The sequence below is a fragment of the Pongo abelii genome, chromosome 1, assembly GCF_028885655.2.
Source record: "Pongo abelii isolate AG06213 chromosome 1, NHGRI_mPonAbe1-v2.0_pri, whole genome shotgun sequence".
NCBI classification, from domain to species: domain Eukaryota; kingdom Metazoa; phylum Chordata; class Mammalia; order Primates; family Hominidae; genus Pongo; species Pongo abelii.
Genome location: NC_071985.2, coordinates 195,522,068 through 195,536,071, shown reverse-complemented (window position 1 = coordinate 195,536,071; position 14,004 = coordinate 195,522,068). Strand labels below are relative to the sequence as shown.

The 14,004-nt window shown below is 54.5% G+C and overlaps 1 protein-coding gene across 4 annotated transcripts; it reads right to left on the bottom strand.

Annotated features, from left to right (window-relative positions):
- Window positions 1-5,035: 5,035 nt before the first annotated feature.
- Window positions 5,036-13,802, bottom strand: FHL3 (four and a half LIM domains 3). Of its 4 annotated transcripts, none has more exons than XM_002811017.5 (6): window positions 13,588-13,802; window positions 7,522-7,697; window positions 7,240-7,414; window positions 6,233-6,402; window positions 5,954-6,140; window positions 5,036-5,829 (listed from the first exon to the last, which is right to left on the bottom strand). In XM_002811017.5, the coding sequence occupies exons 2-6, from the start codon at window positions 7,675-7,677 to the stop codon at window positions 5,675-5,677; spliced, it is 843 nt and encodes a 280-aa protein (XP_002811063.1). In that variant the 5' UTR covers window positions 7,678-7,697; window positions 13,588-13,802; the 3' UTR covers window positions 5,036-5,674. The 4 variants fall into 4 exon arrangements, with proteins under 4 accessions (XP_002811063.1, XP_002811062.1, XP_054411023.1 ...); XM_002811016.5 differs by having other exon boundaries at window positions 13,668-13,793; XM_054555048.2 differs by lacking the exon at window positions 7,522-7,697 and having other exon boundaries at window positions 13,668-13,771.
- Window positions 13,803-14,004: the final 202 nt, after the last annotated feature.

Here is a 14,004-nt window from a genome sequence, read left to right as displayed (position 1 = left end):
TAAAATTGGATTGTGGTGACAGTTGCATAACCCTATTCATTTTATTAAAATTAATTGCTTTGTACTGTTAAAAATGGGTGAATTTTATGGTATATAAATTACACTTCAATAAAACTGTTAAAAACTCTGTATGAACTCATATGGAGAGATGGCCACACAAACTGAAAAAAGCTAGATGCACAAGTGTGTATAAAAATAGATGTGCAAACAGATTATTTCTGTAAGGATATCCAAGTAACAGTAAACAGTGGTTGTTCCTGAGCAGACAGGCTTGGAGATCTGATATGGGAGATTTTTCTTTGTATACACCCCAAGCACAGCATAAAAAGTTATTTTTAAACATACTTTTTCAATTTAAAAATTAATTTAAAACTGAAAATACGTATGTGCACATTTATGTTTAACAAAAAAGAACGAGGAGGACATAATGCATCACATTATTAGTAATTTACCTATTGTTCACTTTTTTCTTTCTTTTTTTTTTTTTTTTTGATAGGGTCTCTCTCTGTTGCCCCAGGCTGGAGTGCAGTGGCGTAATCATGGCTCGCTGCAGCCTCCACCCCTGTGGCCCCCACAGGTGGATGCCACCCTGGTTAATTTTTTATTTTTTTCCCACGCAACAAAAGCCACATTTAAAGTTTTGTTTTGGGAGTCTTGCTCTGTCTCCAGGCTGAAGTGCAGTGGCGTCATCTCAGCTCACGGCAACCTCCACCTCCTGTGTTCAAGCGATCCTCCTGCCTCAGCCTCCTGAGTAGCTGGGATTACAGGCGCCTGCCACTACACTTGGCTAATTTTTGTATTTTTAGTAGAGATGGGGTTTCACTATGTTGGCCAGGCTGGTCCTGAATTCCTGACCTCAGGGTGATCTGCCTGCCTTGGCCTCCCAAAATGCTGGGATTACAGGTGTGAGCCACCGCACCCGGCCGAGGTTTTTTATTTTTTGTTTTTTTTGAGACAGGGTCTTTCTGTGTCATCCAAGCTGGAGTGCAGTGGCACGATCTTGGCTCACTGCAACCTCTGCCTCCTGGGTTTAAGCAATTCTGCCTCAGTCTCCCTAGTAGCTGGGATTACAGGTGCGTGGCACCATGCCCAGCTAATTTTTGTATTTTAACAGAGATGGGGTTTTGCTATGTTGGCCAGGCTGGTCTTGAGCTCCTGCCCTCAGGGTGATCCACCCACCTTGGCCTCCCAAAATGCTGGAATTACAGGCATGAGCTACCACACCAGGCCAACGTTTTTCTTTTTTTTTGAGACAGGGTCTTGCCAAGCTGGAGTGCAGTGGCACGATCTTGGCTCACTGCAGCCTCGACCTCCTGGGCTAAAGCTATCCTCCCACTTCAGCCTCCTGAGTAGCTGGGACTATAGATGCTCACCACTACACCCTGCTAATTTTTGTATTTTTTGTAGAGACGGAGTTTTTTGCCATGTTGCCCAGGCTGGTCTCAAACTCCTGGACTCAAGCGATCTTCCTGCCTCGGCCTTCCAAAATGCTGGGATTATAGGCATGAGCCACCAGACTCGCTGTAATTTTTTAAACATTTTTACTAGAGATGAGGTCTCACGGTGGTGCCCAGGCTTGTCTGCAACTCCTGAGCTCAAGCAATCCTCCTGCCTTGGCCTCCCAAAGTGCTGGGATTATAGGCGTGAGCCACTGCACCCAGCCCAACTTTTCTACAGTAAACATGCATTACTTTTTGTTTTTAAAAGTTTGAAAACAGGCTGGGTACAGTGGCTCACGCCTGTAATCCCAGCACTTTGGGAGGCCAAGCTGGGAACTTCGCTTAAAGCCAGGAGTTCTAGAACAGTCTGGGCAACACAGCAAGACCTCATCTCTACAAAAAATAAGAAAATTAGCTGGGCTTGCTGGCACTTGCCTGTACTCCCAGCTACCTGGGAGGCTGAGGCGGGAGGATCACTTGAGCCCAGGGGTTCGAGGTTAGTGAGCTATAATCATGCCACTGTACTCCAAGCCTAGGTGACACCCTGTCTCAAAAAAGAAAAAAAAAGTTTGAAAAAATGGAGGCCAGGCATGGTGGCTCACGCCTGTAATCCCAGCACTTTGGGAGGCCGAGGCAGCAGATCACGAGGTCAAGAGATCGAGACCATCCTGGCTAACATGGTGAAACCCGTCTCTACTAAAAATACAACAAAATTAGCTGGGCGTGGTGGCGCGCGCCTGTAGTCCCAGCTACTTGAGAGGCTGAGGCAGGAGAATCACTTGAACCCGGCAGGTGGAGGTTGTAGTGAGCCGAGATCCCGCCACTGCACTCCAGCCTGGCGATAGAGTGAGACTCTGTCTCAATAAATAAATAAATATAAAATGGAAATAATGACCTGTGTTTTGCCCACTCATGGGGGTGTTATGAGGATCTTATTTGTATATCGGAAATTTAAGCAGTACTGCCAAGCTTAGGGAAAGGACCCAGTCACAACTCATCCGGGGCTTTTCCTGGGACATTAGGAAAGAGGTAAAGTAGAAATCTCCATTCAGGGAGTGGGGAGACTCAGTAAATATTTTTTGTTTTGTTTTGTTTTTTGGGGGGTATAAACTTGGAGAGCTACTGTATTTCTTGAATATGAGATGCCATCAAATGTAAAACTCAGTATTATTTTATGCTTTACTAAGGAAGAGAGAAAAAATTGTCAATTAAACAATGACACAACTTTGATTATATGTCTGGGTTTCTTTTTTTTTTTAAGACGGAGTTTTGCTCTTGTCCCCCAGGCTGGACTGCAGTGGCGCTATCTCGGCTCACTGTAACTTCCATCTCCGGATTCAAGTAATTCTCCTGCCTCAACCTCCGGAGTAGCTGGGATTGCAGGTGCCTGCCACCACGCCCAGCTAATTTTTGTATTTTTAGTAGAGGCGAGGCTTCACCATGTTGTCCAGGCTGGTCTCAAACTCCTGACGTCGGGTGATCCACCCGCCTCGGCCTCCCAAAGTGCTGGGATGACAGGCGTGAGCCACTGTGCCTGGCCTTGATTATATGTCTGGGTTTCTAAGATGTTAAGTCTGAAAAATGTTTGTATTGAAATAAATCAAACAATTTTGTAGCTGCACATCTCTCACTTCCTGTTAGGTGGGTGGACCGCCTTACCACCACCATCCTCCAGTCACTCTGTCTCAAACCTGATGCCTTCCTGCCCCTAAATATTTCTTCATCCCCACTCCAGGCACCAAGTCTTGCCTTTTCCACTCGAGCTGCTACCTGCTGCAAGATGTCTCACCCGGACCACTACACTAGCCTCCGAACCAGACTGCTCATCTTACCCCTCCACTCCATTATTCATGCTGCAACCAGCATGATCTTTCTACAACTCTGCTCATCCCAGGCCCCTGCTTAAACAGTTCCACAGGCTGCATTTCCTGCAGGGTGAGGTCTGTGCAACTTGGCATTCGGCTTTTAGGACCTGGGCTCTGCCTGCCATTTTACTCTCCTGGCACTTCCTCCAAATGGAATTACTTGCTACTTCCCCAAAGCACCGTATGTTCTCAGGCCTCCAGGCCTTTGCGCCAGTTGTTTTCTATGCTTGGACTGCTCTTCCTCAACAAGTATTTATTGAACACATAGTTAAGTGCCAGGAGCTGAGAATGAGCGGGAAGCAAGGCAGGCAGGATCTCAGTCCTTACTTAGGCTAGTGGGAGAGAGAAACAAACAAAACCGTAAGCATATATGGTAATTATTAATTATAAACACACGTGGTAGGCATTCGCAAAAGTTTGTTGAAAATGTCGGGGAGGGAACTTAAGAGGGCGGGTCAATAGGTGCAGCAAAGCACCGTGCACACGTATACCTATGTAACAAACCTACACGTTCTGCACACGTATCCTGGAACTTAAAGTAAAATAAAAAAAAAAAAAAGAAAATGTCAACCATGGCTTCAGAAAGCGGTTAGAGTCCAGGATCTACCAGTGACTACCTATGTGACTTGGGGCAGCTGACTGCAGGCGTCTCCACCTCTGTGTAATGGAAGTAATAATGCCCGCCCACAGGACGGGAGGAATTAATACGAGATACATACAATCTCGCGGTTTCCGCCGGGCCGGAGGGGCTCCCCCACTCCAGGGCGCCGAGGGTCCGCCTGCCCAGGGCCGGGCCCCGCCGCAGGCAGCTGTGGGCGCCACTGTGTGCGCATACCTGCCCCAACAGCCGGACGGCCGAGACCAGCCCAGACCGCGGCAGCCAGGGTCAGGGACAAGGGGCGTCGGATGCCGGTCGGGCGAGGGGAACGTCGGCCCGCCCATCTGCCCACTTTGAGGGACAGCCCCCCTCGCTCATTCCCGCCTCCACCCTTGACTTGAATCACTGTTGGCGGGGGGTGGGAGGGGGGACGGGGCGTGACCCATTCATGCCGGGAATCGGATCCAGATGTTCCCGCGGAGTGTGCAGCTGCATCCTTGCCTTTTTTGGCAAAAAACGTGCGGCCGCGAGCGGATCCTGGGCCGCCCTTGCTAATCCTTGGAAGAGGGGGAAGGGGGCTGAGAGGGTCTGGGCCCAGACTGGGGATCAGAACCGGGTCCTTGCTCTGCGGGCTTTGGGCAGGGCTGTTGGTGGAGGAGACTATTCCTACCAGCCAATTAAGGAACCCCACCGCCACCCTGGCTTTCATCTGGAACCTCCCCCAAACCCCTCCCTTCCCTACATGAAGGAAAAAGCCCTCTGCCAGCAGGGAGGCAGGCCGAGCTCCTCTCAGAGGGACGGTAGCTGTGGCGGGGATCCCCTTCATGGGGAGAGACTTCCCACCCAGTGGCCCGGCCCCCCTCCACCCCGCCCTGCAAGGACGAGGTCTAGCAGAGATTCTGAGCCTCCCAGTCTGCAAAAACCCTTCCTTCCCCATTATACCCTGAAAACACACACACACACACACACACACACACACACACACACACACACACACACACACACACACGCGGAGGCCCCTGCTTCCTCACACCGCTTTATTGCAGAATCTGGAAGGGGGGTGAGCCAATCTCACCCCTCTGCGCGCGCACACACACACACACACACACACACACACACACGGAGGCCCCTGCTTCCTCACACCGCTTTATTGCAGAATCTGGAAGGGGGGTGAGCCAATCTCACCCCTCTGCCCATCTATGGGCAAAATGGAGCTGAAATAACATGAGAAGACACTCGGTGGCGACCAGCTGGGCAGCACCCTGTACCCTAGGGTCCCCTAATCAGTGGGCTCCTGATCTGCTGCCCCTACAGCCTCAACCCTGGGGATGGGGTGGGGCGGGTCAAGCCTGAGAACAGTCCACTTTTGAGGACTTCTCAGGCACCCATAGGAGACCTAAAACCTATAAAGAGAAGTCTAGATTTAAGGGGGCCTAAGTCCCAGAGTCCAGGTTTGGAGGGTTGGGGTCTGACAGAGCCCTGATTTGGGGAGAGGACTCAGTCTGGGAACCCAGACTGCAGGGGAGAGGGTGAGTTCTGGAGTCCAGGTGTGGGGAGGGGGCTTGACTCATGGAGGCTCTATAAGAGCCCAGGTTTGGGGGCCTGGGTCAGGGGGTACCAGTTTGGGGATGCTGGAGTGGGGAGACAATCCTGGAGCCCAGAAGGAGACCCATTTGTTTTGGCGGGGGGTGCTGAGTCCCAGAGATGGTTTAGAAAAGGAGCCACAGTCCTGGGCCCGTGATATGGGAAAGCCTGGGTCCAGGAGCCCTGACTCAGGGCCCTGCCTGGCTACAGCCCTGGCAGAGCACTTGGTCTCCATCCGGTACGAAGCCTTGGCCCACCAGGGAGGTAGAGCAGCGGGCGCAGGAGAAGCAGTTGTGGTGCCAGTGTCGGTCTTCAAAGGACACATACTTGCCTCCACCGAGTCCTGGAGGGAGGCTGGAAGTTAGCTCTGCAGATCTGGGGATGGTCCGGCCCTCAACCTCACCCAATACCACATCCCACTCCCTTGCCTGCACCCTACCCACTCCGTTCTTTGACCCTTGTCCCACCTACGATGGGGCGCTTGCAGCTGCTGCACTTAGGTGCAAAGAGTTCTCCAAAACAGGCCACACAGTATGGATCTTCATCCCGGGAGGTGAACTGCTGCCCTGCCAGGGGCGTCTGGCACCCGGTACAGACCAGACATTCTCGATGCCACGGCTGATCACGGTATGTCACTCCACCCTGTGTCAGCGTCTGTGGGGGCAGCATCCATTAGTAGGTATGAGTGCGGATTTCCACCCCACAACAGGCCTCACTCACCCCCACCTGGCTGGCCCAGCCCCCACCTTGCTGCAGCGGGCGCAGCGAGGAGCAAACTTGTTCTCATAGCAGGGCACGCAGTAGTGAGCACCCTTGTCGGGCACAAAAGAACGGGAGCCCAGTGGCTGCTCACAGCCACTGCACAGGAAGCAGTGCTCATGCCATGTCTGGCCTCCGTACTCCAGCTTCCGGGACCCTGTGGGGAACAGGGGTCCCATTTAGAGGTTGTGTCCCATGCTCCTGAGGGCCACCCTCTGTAATTCCCCCAGGAGTCTCCACTCCTCTCTCAGCGTGAGTAGGGTGGTGTCCGTGCACATGCAGCAAGAACCCCCCTGCCCTATGTATATTACACATGCTAACCTCTCCCCAGACACTGGACATGATGACCCAGCTAGACACGAGGGTTTTGGCCTATGTTAAGCCCCCATATGTCCCAGAGATGACAATTTCAGCACACATCAAGCCTCCATGTAACAGTCATGAAGTCTCACTACGAGCTAAGCCCTCATATAACAGATGTGATGATTTTAGCACTCACACGGGACCCCACATGTACCAGGCAAGTAAGTATCTGCCCACACAAAGTTCTAATGCCCTGGGCATGACAGGTTCAGTACATGCTAAGCCCTCGCATCTCCTTGGCACACCATTCTCCATAGGTGCTGAGTCCCAGCATTTCTATTAGGCATGCAGGTCCCCACACATGTTAAGCCCTCTGTTTATCTGCCTCTGCACACACTAAGACCCAGTGCACCAAGCATGACAGTCTCAGCACACCTCTAGTTCCTACCTGTACTAAACATGCAGATATTCACACATGCTAAGCCCCCAAGTATGTATCACATGTGTCAATCTGCCTGCACATAGTAGCCCCCAGGAGTATACCAGGCAAACAGATCCCGCATATACTAAATTTCCAGAAACATGCTGTGTATGCAGGTCTTTACACAGACCAAGTCTCCATGTATCAGACACATGCAAAGACCCTACGCAGATGCCAGTTCTCACACAAGATGAGCCCCTGAAGACATACCAGGCATGACAGTTTCCCCACAGGCAGAACACTGCGAGGAAAATGCACTGCAGTAGCAGTCATTGCAGAGCAGCTCACTGTCCTGGCAGGTGAAGGGTTCATCGGCTAGTGAGCGCTGGCAGCGGCAGCAGCGGAAGCAGCCCTCGTGGAAATGGCGGTCTTCATAGAACAGCTCCTGTGGGGAACACAGCGGGGGCACTGGCACCCAGGCCTCGTGGATCCATCCTTTGCCCCTTCCACCGGTCACCACCCACCTCCTGCCTGGCCTGGCCCTCTCCTTACCCTCGAGTCATGCCCGATAAGCTGCTGGCACTCAGCACAGGTGTTGGCAAAGGTATTGTCATAGCAGGGCACACAGTAGGGGCCGCTGTCTGTCTGGATGTACTTGCGTCCATACAGGGACTCGCTGCATTTTGCACAGTCAAATGACTCACTCATGGTGGCAAGGGGAGAGAACCCTGTTAGGAGCACAAGGTGGAACTGGGGTCACACAGAGAGGCTGTGGCTTGGCTCCTGGCAAAGAGGCCTCTGCATTCAAAACACAGCAAGAGACTCGGCATAGGAAATGCCAGTTCAGAGTAGGTGGGGATGGGGAAGGGGTGCTTCCGGGAAACCAGGAATCCCACATGTTTCTTTCTGTATTTAACTGGGGTAGGAAGAGGTCAGAAAAAAAACCAGGAAGCAGAAGTTGTTTTCTTATCTAGGCCCTAGCAGATCTAGGGGGAGGGGGCTTTTCCTGGGTCAGTGACTCATTTCCTGCCCCAGCCAGCGTTTAGCCTCCACTGTCCCGACTGTCCCCAGCGTGGGAGAAGCAGGGGCAGGGAGCCACCCCACTCTACTCCTTACGAGCAGTACTCCTAGCCTCTCCTGACTCCCAGGATGGGACTTTAGGAATATGGATAAAGGAACCCTTACCCAGAGCTCTGGAGTACGGAACTTAGAGACGGTAATGGGCTGTGCCTGGCCCCTCCTAATTCAGAAAACAGTGGAATGCTAGAGAGGTGCTGGACTGATGAATGGTGGAAAAGGCCAGTGTGAGAGGTTGGGCCTTCCCTCCCAGGGAATCAGCCAAGCAATGGGAACTTCAGAGGCTCAGCTTAGGTTCAAGCAGGAAGGAAATCCTGCAAGCTGGACACAGCCAGGCTTCCCCAGCTAGACCCTCTGCCCTCATCCCCCCACCCCCGCTGTGTCTCTGGTCACACCAGCTTGGACAGCCTTGGCCTGTAACATCTGCAGCAGCTGTGGCGGCACAGATGGCCAGATGTCAGGTTTTGCCAGCAATGGGGAGAAAAAAGGAAAATGAAGTGTCGGGGGAGGCAGAGGGGAACTGGAGACAGACTGGGAGTGCAGTGTGCCCCCTGCCACCTCCTGCTAGCATCTGGCAAAACCCCAGGATCTTTCCATCCCCTGGGGTCATGATTTCCCTCCCACTGCCTCTGGGAGAGAAGGTCTCTCCCACCTTTTCTGATTTCTCAGGGTTTGGGACTAGGGAGCTGAAAGGAGAGAGAGCAAGAGCCAGTGAAGACATTTTCTCCCCAATCAGGCCCCATCTTGGGTGGGGAGTAGGACAAGGGGGAGCCCTGAGAGCTGCTGCTGGAGACACCCAGCCCCCGACCAAACCTCAGACACTTTCCATTTTCTCAGGAACAAAGCATGTTTGTGGGATGAGGTCATCCACACAGCTGCCTCTGGAACAGGAGCCTAGGGAGTGGAGCGGTAGGGAAGTGGGGTTCCCAGACCTTTCTGCTGCCCTGGATTCCAGTCTCTAGCCCCAAAGTCAGAGCTCCCACCCCTGCTCTCCTCCATCATGAAGCCTGCTCTCTAAGGGCTGGGATCCTGGGGTAGTGGAGAAGAACCACCAGGACCCATAGGAAGGAGATGTTCTCACAGCTGTGGATGAGCCCGGGAAAGTTACAGGGACACACAAAGGAATCCACCAACCCACTCTCCCACAAGGCCCCAGTGCTGGCAGTCGCCAGGGCCTGCCCTGGCTCAAGCTGAAGGAAAAGTCCTCCTTTTCTCATCCACCCCCAGTGCAAAATTCTTGACAACAAGCACTGCTCTGGCTTGAAGTTCAGACTCCAGGCACCAGCAGATGCCCCCAGCTTGGAAGCCTGACTCTCCATACATCAAGCCTCTGTGCAATGGGAGAACAGCCAGCTTGCGCTCCAGGCCAGGGCATGAGGCCACCAGGGGCCAGGGTCTTTAGAGCTGGAACTCCTGGGCTGGGGGCTATGGTGTAGGGTAGAGAAGATACTCCTCTTTCTCAGCCCCCTTCCTGCCACTCAGGCCCAGGTTTCCTCTGGCCCAACATCTGAGGATTGCCTGGGCTGTCAGCCATGGGGCAGCAGGGGGCCACACAGGTGGAATGCGTCCACAGGGGGTGCCTGGGCCTCTTCCTTCCTTCTTGGCTTGGCCTACTGCGGCTGCCACCTTCTCAGGCCCAGGCTAGATTTGGGTCCACCCCCTGAGAGACAGTCAGCACTCCGAAACCAGGGCAACCCAAATAGGGTATGGGCATGGCTTCTATTTCCTTCCCAGAATCCCCCAATGCCCTAGTCTATCCAGCTGGGCTCTGGTGAGGACAGAGTAAAGGGCACCAACAAGGCCCACCTGTCTCTGCCCATACCCCTCTCCCTGCCCTTTTCCCTGGCAAGGCTGGGGGAGCCAGCCTTGTATTCCTTCCTGACTGGCAGTGGGGCGGGGTTTGGCAGAGACTGCTCCTCTACAGATGGCTCACAACCCTGCACCTCCAACAATCTCCCCTAACAAGGCACCTCCCAGTGAACCTCCTGGAGCTCAGAATGACTGCGTAACTGGCTATGGTGTATGGAGCAGCTCAAGCTGTAAGGTTTGAATCCTGGCTCCTGCACTTACTGGCTGGGTGATCTTGGGCAAATCCCTAAGCCTGTTTTCCCATCTAATTAAATGAGATACTACCACTTCCTACCTCCTAAGGTTGTTGTCAGGCTTAAATGTGATGATACTTGTAAAGCACCTGGCAGATAATAAATATTCAGAAAATGGTAGCTATTAGTATTTTACTATTAGCTCCCTCAGTCATACTGGGGCCAGATAGCAGTTTCACACGCAGGTCTGGGTCAAGGAGCTGGACTGGAATTTTTTTTTTTTTTTTTTTGAGACGGAGTCTCACTCTGTCGCCCAGGCTGGAGTGCAGTGGTGCAATCTCGGCTCACTGCAACCTCCACCTCCCGGATTCAAGTGATTCTCCTCCCTCAGCCTCCTGAGTAGCTGGGACTACAGGCACCTGCTACCACACCCGGCTAATTTTTTGTATTTTTAGTAGAGACGGGGTTTCACCGTCTTAGGATGGTCTCGAACTCCTGACCTCATGATCTCCCTGCCTCAGCCTCCCAAAGTGCTGGGATTACAGGCATGAGCCACCGCACCCTGCCTGGACTGGAATTTTTAAATAGAGATGGGGTCTCAATATGCTGCGCAGGCTGGTCTCAAACTCCTGGGCTCAAGCTATCCTCTTGCCTTGGGTTCCCAAAGTGCTGGGATTACAGGCGTGAGCCACCGTGCTAGCTCAGATTTTTTTTTTTTTGAGAGAGGGTCTCACTCTGTCACCCAGAGTGGAGTGCAGTAACTCCATCTTGGCTCACTGCAATCTCCACCTCCCAGGTTCAAGCGATTCTTCTGCCTCAGCCTCCCAAGTAGCTGGGATTACAGGAGGGCACGACCATACCCAGCTAATTTTTGTATTTTTAGTAGAGATGGAGAGTTTCGCCATGTTGGCCAGGCTGGTGTCGGCTCAGCCTTTTTGGTTTTCTTTGTTTTGAGTTGGGGTCTCACTCTGTTGCCAGGGCTGGAGTGCAGTGGCACAATCATGGCTCATAGCAGCCTCAAACTTCTGGGCTCAGCCAGGTGAGGTGGCTCACACCTGTAATCCCAGCACTTTGGGAGGTTAAGGCCGGTGGATCACCTGAGGTCAGGAGTTCAAGACCAGCCTGGCCAACATGGTGAAAACCCATCTCTACTAAAAATACAAAAATTAACTAGGCATGGTGGCGGGCGCCTGTAATCCCAGCTACTCAGGATGCTGAGGCAGGAGAATTGCTTGAACCGAGGAGGTGAAGGTTGCAGTGAGCCAAGATCATGTCATTACACTCCAGCCTGGGCTACAACAGCAAAACTCTGTCTCAAAACAAAACAAAACAACAACAAAAAAACAACTCTGGGCTCAAGCAAGCCACCTGCCTCAGCCTCCTGAGTAGTTGGGACTACAGCCACGTGCCACCATGCCCAGCTAGGTTTTTCTATTTTTTGTAGAGATGGGGTTCTCACTATGTTGCCCAGGGTGGTCTTGAACTCCTGGCCTCAAGTGATCTTCTGGCCTCAGCCTTCCAAAGTGCTGGGGTTACAGGCGTGAGCCACTGTGCCCAGCCTGGTCTGAAATTTGACCTGGACATTCTCAGCGTAGGCGCAGGGAGAGAATAGGAGGCCCCAGGCCCATAGGGCTTGCTGAGGACACCAGTGAGGACAGTGGTCGCTCCAGCCCGGTCAGCCTGACTCTAGTAAGCATAACTCTTGAGATCTCTCACGCAGATCCACGGATGTAGACACCTGCATGCTGCTTTGCCACTCACAACGTCCATGCCCACCACAATCTCATCAGATCTCACGAAAGGCAGGCAGGACAGAGTATCATCCCCATTTTACAGCTGAGCACAAGGAAGCCAGGAATAGAGCAGGCTCATGCCCAAGGTCCCGATCAGGACCCAGGTCCCCTGCCTCCCAGCCCAGAGCTCTTCCCTCTCCCTAAAAATGCTGCCCTGGTGATGAAGGGGATGATGACGATGGGGATGGTCAGCTTTTAAGGGCAGGGGAACAGGAGATGCACCAGAGCCTGGCTCTTCTCCTCAGCTGCTAGCCCTGTGATTGGAAGACACCCAGAAGCCTTTCCAATGCCCCATGCCAACCATTCAATCCTTCTGTCCCCCACCCCCAACATGCCCACTGTCCAGGAGGACCCTGGCCAGGTCCCACAGCTGTGAGTCAGGATCAGAACAGACCCCTCCCCCACCTTCTAGAAGCTGACAGGAGACTTAAGGGGAGAAATCCAACTCCCTCAACCCTCACCCTCTGCTACCGGGCACCAACCCCAAGCTCTGCTCTCCCCCATGTGGCCTGGAAGTCAGAGAAGTTTAGGGAAGGGGGCTGGGGAGCAAGATCCCACAGCTGCTCTGGGGACAGGAGAGGAACAGTTCATTCACCCTGGGTCCCCCAGGGCTGAGGCAGCCCGTCCAAGATTTGAGTTTAAAAATAAGTTGGGGCCGTCTTGGTGGCTGTGTGTGTGCATGGGGCTCTTCTTGATCTCGAACTTACTGTCTCAGGGCCTCTGCCTCATGGGGGATCGGTGGGGCTCAGAGTTTCTGTTTCCCCACAGCCTCACCTCCCAATGGTTCAGGCCTGGGTAAGTCAGGGGCTGTCCTGGAAGCTGTCAGCCCACCTAGGTCTCTCTGCTCCCACTTAGTCTCAGTCTCTGCTTCACTCAGCATCTTTGTGTCTGGGCACACTTCAGCCTCTGTCTTTAGGTTTTGGACGGCTCTGTATCTTGACTGGCTGTCCCCCAGGGGGCCCATGCCTCTGTGGATCTCAAGTCTTGGTCTCTTCTTGTCCACATGGCTGAATGTCTCAATCCCCACCACCTCCCTTTCTCTGTCTCTGCATCCAAGTCTCTTTCGCCACCTCTGCATGCCTGAATGTCTGTCTCTAGTCTCTGAGCGTCTCTGCAGGCCTCAGAGAGCAGATTCAGCATGAGGCCAATGACGCCCAAGCCTCAGGGCACCTCCAAGGCCCGGGGAAGGGCCCTAGGGAATGTGTTCGCTGGGGTCCCACGTATGCTTTTTCTGAAAATGCTCCACAAAGCCTAGGACGGCCCCCATGCCTCGGGTCTGTCCACCGGTAACTCTGTACGCCCGGTGTGTCCTTGTTTCAATGGTCTCGGTAGCCTCCTGTGCCTCGAGTCCCTGCCTGCCTCGGTCTCTCGCTCCACCGGGCTTTCCGAGAACCTCTGTTTCTCCAGCGCTTCTGGTCGGTCTGTCTGTCTCTCTCCGGCTTTTCTATTTCAAACTTAGCCCCCATCCCCCGCCCAACTCTCGCTACCGCCCCCGCCCCCGCCCCGCCCGGCAGCCCGGAGGGGTCCAGTCCCGGCGGGCGCTCTCCCGGGCTCGGCGTGCCCCGGGCACCCGTGGCCAGCGCCCCGGCGGGTACAGGGGACCGGGGCCGCGGCTGGCCTCAGCCCTCCGCGGGTCCCTTCGCTCCCCGGCCTGGGCGCGGGGGCGGACCGCCAGGGCTGGGAGCCGGGGTCGGCGGGGCGCTCACCTCGAAGCGGGCGGCGGGAGCGGGGAGCGCGGCGCAGGCGGGGCCGGGAACCGGGCGCCGCGTCCCTCGGCGGCTCCTACCTGCGGGCCGGGCCAAGCGGGGGCCGAGCAAGCTGCCGGCGAGGCTGCCGACTGCAGACGGACCGTGTGGGCGAGTGGGAGCGCGGCCCCAACCCCTCCCCGAGGAAGTGAGCGCGGGCCCGCCCCGCCCGGACCCCGCCCCCGGCCCCCCAGCCCGCCGCGGGGGCCAGACCCCGCCCCCACCTCCCTTTCGGCCACCAGTCGGCCCGGCCCCCTCCTCCCGCCCGGCCTAACCTGGCTCTCCCAACCTTCAAGCGGCTGGGACCCCGCCCCTGTCCCCTCCCCGCAGCCTCTGCTCTCCTCCCCTCCCACCCCCCATCCCCAGCTGCCAGAGGGA

Excerpts from the sequence above, each read along its gene's own strand:
- FHL3 (XM_002811017.5), bottom strand. The coding sequence starts at position 7,677 with ATGAGTGAGTCATTTGACTGTGCAAAATGCAGCGAGTCCCTGTATGGA. Across the intron at positions 7,415-7,521 it reads TTATCGGGCATGACTCGAGG|GAGCTGTTCTATGAAGACCG; the intron begins GTAAGGAGAGGG and ends TGTTCCCCACAG. Across the intron at positions 5,830-5,953 it reads CTGCAAGCGCCCCATCGTAG|GACTCGGTGGAGGCAAGTAT; the intron begins GTGGGACAAGGG and ends GCCTCCCTCCAG.